The following is a 6,615-nucleotide window of genomic DNA, read 5'->3' on the forward strand; positions in this document are numbered from 1 at the left end:
ATCCCTTTCCCGCAGGAGCGGGGCTCCCGCCTCCAGTTCTGTTCCAGGCCTGACTCCTCCACTCCCTCCGTGACTCATGTCCTGCGGATCCTTCGCCCCCGACGCGCCCCCCAACACACAAACCCCCAGAATCCGCCCCCAGCCTACAGCGCGACGTCAGCCCGCCCCAGCCGACTTGGAGGTCTCGGGTCTGAGTCACACAGAAAGACCACCCTCGTAGGCATCCCCACACACAGTCCCACACCCGGCGCGCCGGCCTCCCCGCCTGACACACCAACGCCCGTCGTCTCCGCGCAACTTGTTATGCTCCGGCTCGAGCCCTTGACCCAAAAACCTCCGCGAAACAGAGAGCCGCAGAGCCGGCCTCGGGCGGCCTTTGATGGCTTTGTTATTGTTTGGGTTTGAATCGATACGCCCCTCCCCATCCTTCCTCCCTCGCGGCCCTACACCCAGCTCCCGCCTCCCCTCACGCCCCGCGCCCCTCCCCCTCCATTTTGGCGCCTTTTCCTTCCCGCCACGTCGTGGCGGCGTAGAGACCATTCTGACCGCGAGAACGGGGCGGGGAGGGGGCGGGACGCGCCGCGTTATGCAGATCAGTCGGCCTCTGGTTGGTGGAGACGCGCCGGCGGGGGCGGGGCCGGGGCGCGGCCACGGAGCGCGCGGGGCGGGGGCCGAGGGGAGTCGCCCCGTCCCGCCGCTTCCCCACCCCCTCTCCTCCCTCTGCCGGCCCGGCAGCCCTGCTCCCCGCCTTGGCCTCCCGGAGAGGCCCCGCCCCGTCCCCGCCCGCCGCGCCCTCCCCGCGCGCCCTCCCCGCCGGCGCGCTCCTCCCCTTTACTCCTGGCTGCGGGGCGAGCCGGGCGTCTGCTGCAGCGGCCGCGGTGGCGGAGGAGGCCCGAGAGGAGTCTGTGGCAGCGGCGGCGGCGGGACCCGCAGCAGCAGCAGCAGCAGCAGCCACGAGCTTCCTGCCCCGCGGCGCTGCCGCACGAGCCCCACGAGCCACTCACCCCGCCGCTCTCAGCGCTGCCCGACCCCGCTGGCGCGCCCTCCCGCCGCCAGTCCCGGCAGCGCCCTCAGTTGTCCTCCGACTCGCCCTCGGCCTTCCGCGCCAGCCGCAGCCACAGCCGCAACGCCACCCGCAGCCACAGCCACAGCCCCAGGCATAGCCATCGGCACAGCCCCGGCTCCGGCTCGTGCTGCAGCTCCTCGGGGCACCGTCCCTGCGCCGACATCCTGGAGGTTGGGATGCTCTTGTCCAAAATCAACTCGCTTGCCCACCTGCGCGCCGCGCCCTGCAACGACCTGCACGCCACCAAGCTGGCGCCCGGTGAGAGCACCCTCCCGCCTCCGGCCCGGGGATGCGGGGCGGCGGCGGGATCTGCTGGGTGGGGAGCTGGCGGCTTGCGGGCCGGCACTGAGTCCCCGTGCCTCTCCCCCTTTCCTAGGCAAGGAGAAGGAGCCCCTGGAGTCGCAGTACCAGGTGGGCCCGCTATTGGGCAGCGGCGGCTTCGGCTCGGTCTACTCAGGCATCCGCGTCTCCGACAACTTGCCGGTGAGTGGGCGCCTCGCGGTGGGGAGGGCGCGCCGGGCGGGGGGCGCACGGGCGTGCATTAGCCCAGGCGAGGGGACCTGACGGAGACTCTGGGGCTTCCAGGTGGCCATCAAACACGTGGAGAAGGACCGGATTTCCGACTGGGGAGAGCTGGTGAGTGCCCTGCAGGAGCGACCCCCAGAATGAGTGGGTGGTGTGAGGGGCGCCCCCGACTCCCGCCGTAACGCGGCCCCCTCGCCCCTGCAGCCCAATGGCACCCGAGTGCCCATGGAAGTGGTCCTGCTGAAGAAGGTGAGCTCGGGCTTCTCCGGCGTCATTAGGCTCCTGGACTGGTTCGAGAGGCCCGACAGTTTCGTCCTGATCCTGGAGAGACCCGAGCCGGTGCAAGATCTCTTCGACTTCATCACGGAAAGGGGGGCCCTGCAAGAGGAGCTGGCCCGCAGCTTCTTCTGGCAGGTGCTGGAGGCCGTGCGACACTGCCACAACTGCGGGGTGCTCCACCGCGACATCAAGGACGAAAACATCCTCATCGACCTCAATCGCGGCGAGCTCAAGCTCATCGACTTCGGGTCGGGGGCGCTGCTCAAGGACACCGTCTACACGGATTTCGATGGTGAGCCAGGCCCGGGAGGGAGCTGCCCAGGTGACTCGGCCCGGCCCAGCCCCGAGGCCTCGGCCAGTCTCCCGCGCCAGCCTTTTGTAAAGGTCATTGGGCCGCCTGGCTCGATGCTAGCCGGGGTGGGACGCAGGAGAGCCTCCCAGCGTAGTAAAGCCGGGGATTTTCAGCCAGCTGAACCTGTAATGTTTCTGGCATGATTTTATTCTTCAAGTGGAATTCAGTGAGTTCCAAGCTTTCCCGATGAATAAGAGGTTGTGGGCAACCGGCGGTAGCCCAGATTTTTCTAAAGTCTGACCCAGTTTCCCCGCCAGTAAAAGGATGGGGGCGGGGGAAGAGGTGGAAATTGATGCGGGTTTTGTAATTTTTGTTTTGTTTTATAAGGGAGTTAGTTTTCTGTATGGTAGTTTCAGAGCTGCAGTTCTTTCCTCCTTTCTGATCTAGGGAAGGTTAAGGAATAGGAACTATTATTACTGGTGGCCTTTTTTTTTTTTTTTTTTTTTTTTTTTAGTGTTATGGGGTGAGAGTCTGGAATGAATGTTGTGAAATAAGATCTGTCGTTGGTTTGAAAATTAGTTGGGTGTCTCCGCAGAGAGGATGAAAACCTATCCTAGGGAGGGGCTTGGAGCGGGTTCTTTCAGAAAAGAAGGAATGGAGAGCCTGAGATCAAAGCTGCGGAGGGTGGGTCATCATTTGAGCGGCTTAACCTAACAAACGACAGCCTTTCAAAACTTGTGACTCGGGCTTGTGGTTTATGTTTATTTGCCCTTGGAGGACGCTGGGTTGGGCTGCATTTTTTGTATTTAACAGTTAATGGCTGGCCGGGTCCTCCCATGTTTTTTCCTTCAAGTCTTTGCTGCCCCCTGGTGAGCACCAGAGGCATGGCCCCTCCTATTTCTTTTACTATCCAAAGTTTGTAAACAGGAATCACGTGGTCTGAAACCAACCCTGCAGCTCTGTCTACCTTTCCAGTCTAGGGAGGAAAGGGTGTGGGTGTCTGCTCCTGCGCGCTTCGGGTGGGGAGGAAGGCCTCCCAAAGGGCACCCTTGACTTAGGATGTTGTGCAAGCATCCTTGCTTGGATCCTGTCGGCCATGAGAATCTCACCTGGGCTGTGGTGAATGCAGTGTAAGGATGGTCTATGGGATACCTGTCTTGGTTGTGCAGACATGCATCCCTTCATCCTTTCGCAGGCGGTCCTGCCTCACAGAGCCTCAGGTTTTGGGTCTGCGGCCAGCTGTGTTTGTTTCTTGGAGCAGTTTGTAAAGAATTTGTTTATGGTTTGGGGTAGCAGAGAGGTAGGTAATGCTTTGGGTTGGAGAGATGCCATAAGCTGCGCCTCCACTCTCCTTAGCCCAGGGAGAAAAATGGAGTTCACCCAGCTCCTGAGAGAAAGGATTTTTTTTTTTTTAAAAAGAGTCATATATATTATCTAATTGCTTTGTGCTTATTTTTGCTAAAAGTGTGTTTTCTATTCCCTTGGCTCACAGGGACCCGAGTGTATAGCCCTCCAGAGTGGATCCGCTACCATCGCTACCATGGCAGGTCGGCAGCAGTCTGGTCCCTGGGGATCCTGTTGTATGATATGGTGTGTGGAGATATTCCTTTCGAGCATGACGAAGAGATCATCAGGGGCCAAGTTTTCTTCAGGCAGAGGGTCTCTTCAGGTAACTGATGGAAGCCCCTGGCCGTGGGGTTATTGGTCTCCATGGGGCTATTAGTCTTCATGTGACAGTCTGAAATTCTGGAGAACTTCACTCTCCAGTAGATGCCCTGACCCTTGGCTTAGAATTGTAGGTGAGTGATTTGCACTTGAGAGCTGGCCTCATAAATCACGTGGTTTGCACTTGAGCTTTCCTTAAGAGGTCAGAGGAAGAGCATGTGTGAGCCTATTAAGAAGAAAAGACAATCTGGCTTCCCCAGAAAGTTTTTTAAAGGTACCAACAGAAACCTGATAACTCCTGGCTGTTTTGCCAAGGAGTAAAAAGTTAAAAGCTCTTTTAGCATCTCCTTTAAGTCAGTACCTCCAAATATTTCGGTACCAGTGACCTCAATGTGGGTGGTGTTCATGTTTGTAAGTTGGTAGGTGAGTTGAATCATTTCATCATGCTCAGTGGTGTCTCATCAAAATCTATTGTCATCATCCTTCCTATTTCTGGTGAGTGGGTGTTGTGGGAAAGGCACCCACTATTGAAGTTTGAAAACCACAGGTTTAAGAGGAGAGTCTGTCTTTAGCTGAAAGCAGACTGAAGGACCCAGATATTAGTAAATACCTTCCCATTGAAGGGTACCCAGCACAGTGTTCTAGAAAGTGCTTGGCCTCCCTGGGACCCCAGACTTGTGGGCCTCTGAGAAGCAAATGGGGAAGACCTTTGCAGCATAAAAACAAGTTGAGTCATTCATAACCTCTGTCTATCCTCGTTTCTTGCAGAGTGTCAGCATCTCATTAGATGGTGCTTGGCCCTGAGACCATCAGATAGGCCAACCTTCGAAGAAATCCAGAACCATCCATGGATGCAAGATGTTCTCCTGCCCCAAGAAACTGCTGAGATCCACCTCCACAGCCTGTCACCAGGGCCCAGCAAATAGCAGCCTTTCTGGCAGGTCCTCCCCTCTCTGTCAGATGCCCGAGGGAGGGGAAGCTTCTGTCTCCAGCTTCCCGAGTACCAGTGACACTTCTCGCCAAGCAGGACAGTGCTTGATACAGGAACAACATTTACAACTCATTCCAGACCCCAGGCCCCTGGAGGCTGCCTCTCAACAGTGGGGAAGAGAGACTCTCCAGGGGTCCTAGGCCTCAACTCCTCCCATAGATACTCTCTCCTTCTCATAGGTGTCCAGCATTGCTGGACTCTGAAATATCCCGGGGGTGGGGGGTGGGGGTGGGTCAGAACCCTACCATGGAGCTGTTTCCTTATCACGAGTTCTGCTGAATGCCGCGATGGGTCAGGTAGGGGGGAAACAGGTTGGGTTGGGATAGGACTAGCACCATTTTAAGTCCCTGTCACCTCTTCCGACTCTTCTGAGTGCCTTCTGTGGGGACTCCGGCTGTGCTGGGAGAAATACTTGAACTTGCCTCTTTTACCTGCTGCTTCTCCAAAAATCTGCCTGGGTTTGGTTCCCTATTTTTCTCTCCCGTCCTCCCTCACCCCCTCCTTCATATGAAAGGTGCCATGGAAGAGGCTACAGGGCCAAACGCTGAGCCACCTGCCCTTCTTTCTGCCTCCTTTAGTAAAACTCCGAGTGAACTGGTCTTCCTTTTTGGTTTTTACTTAACTGTTTCAAAGCCAAGACCTCACACACACACAAAATGCACAAACAATGCAAATCAACAGAAAAGCTGTAAATGTGTGTACAGTTGGCATGGTAGTATACAAAAAGATTGTAGTTGATCTAATTTTTAAGAAATTTTGCCTTTAAGTTATTTTACCTGTTTTTGTTTCTTGTTTTGAAAGATGCGCATTCTAACCTGGAGGTCAATGTTATGTATTTATTTATTTATTTATTTGGTTCCCTTCCTGTTCCAAGCTTCCATAGCTGCTGCCCTAGTTTTCTTTCCTCCTTTCCTCCTCTGACTTGGGGACCTTTTGGGGGAGGGCTGCGACGCTTGCTCTGTTTGTGGGGTGACGGGACTCAGGCGGGACAGTGCTGCAGCTCCCTGACTTCTGTGGGGCCCCTCACCTGCTTACCCAGGTGGGTCCCGGCTCCGTGGGTGGTGGGGAGGGGCATTGCTGACTGTGTATATAGGATAATTATGAAAAGCAGTTCTGGATGGTGTGCCTTCCAGATCCTCTCTGGGGCTGTGTTTTGAGCAGCAGGTAGCCTGCTGGTTTTATCTGAGTGAAATACTGTACAGGGGAATAAAAGAGATCTTATTTTTTTTTTTTTATACTTGGCGTTTTTTGAATAAAAACCTTTTGTCTTAACTCATGGCTTCCAATCGTTGTCTATGCAGAGGCATTGCTAACCTGCATTTATTGAGCATTTGGTAAGTGCCAAAGAATTGTAGGAGGAGAAAGGAATTTTCAGCCTAAATCTGCCTTCCTTCACCATTAGGATTTCTGGGATAGTCACCTTCCCGAAACTAATGTATGGTCAAGGGGTAGGACCAGTATTGTCAAGATTTGGGCAATATCTGGCATGGGGGACCTAATAAAATAACCTTTTCCAAATTAAAATTTTAAAGCTATGCAAATAGGATACATGGTGACAATTTTCAAGTGTTCAATAGCCATTTGTGGCTAGTGGCCACCTCACATAAGATATCATTGCAGAAGGTTCTATTGGACAGGGTTGATCTAGAGATAACAAATACATACCTATTACCAAACTAACCACCAAAGCTTTTATCAGTTTTCTCCCACTGATAGTAAAACATTTTGAGCATGTCCCCTTGGAACATGTTAAGTTTATTGAAAAACTATTGCCTATATTACTCTCGGTTCCTGATT

At 54.7% G+C, this 6,615-nt stretch overlaps 1 protein-coding gene across 1 annotated transcript; it reads left to right on the forward strand.

Moving 5' to 3' along the window:
• Positions 1–821: 821 nt before the first annotated feature.
• On the forward strand, positions 822–6,090 carry PIM1 (Pim-1 proto-oncogene, serine/threonine kinase). Its single transcript, XM_007972754.3, has 6 exons — positions 822–1,324; positions 1,443–1,549; positions 1,652–1,702; positions 1,796–2,162; positions 3,655–3,831; positions 4,596–6,090. Exons 1-6 carry the CDS (start codon positions 1,243–1,245, stop codon positions 4,751–4,753), a joined length of 942 nt encoding a protein of 313 aa, XP_007970945.1. The 5' UTR covers positions 822–1,242; the 3' UTR covers positions 4,754–6,090.
• Positions 6,091–6,615: the final 525 nt, after the last annotated feature.

Source organism: Chlorocebus sabaeus, chromosome 17, assembly GCF_047675955.1.
Source record: "Chlorocebus sabaeus isolate Y175 chromosome 17, mChlSab1.0.hap1, whole genome shotgun sequence".
Lineage (NCBI taxonomy): Eukaryota > Metazoa > Chordata > Mammalia > Primates > Cercopithecidae > Chlorocebus > Chlorocebus sabaeus.

Bases quoted from the DNA above. Each gene is read 5' to 3' on its own strand.
- PIM1 (XM_007972754.3), top strand. From the start codon at position 1,243: ATGCTCTTGTCCAAAATCAACTCGCTTGCCCACCTGCGCGCCGCGCCC. The intron at 1,325-1,442 runs GTGAGAGCACCC...CCCCTTTCCTAG, and splicing joins CGCCACCAAGCTGGCGCCCG to GCAAGGAGAAGGAGCCCCTG. The intron at 2,163-3,654 runs GTGAGCCAGGCC...CTTGGCTCACAG, and splicing joins CGTCTACACGGATTTCGATG to GGACCCGAGTGTATAGCCCT.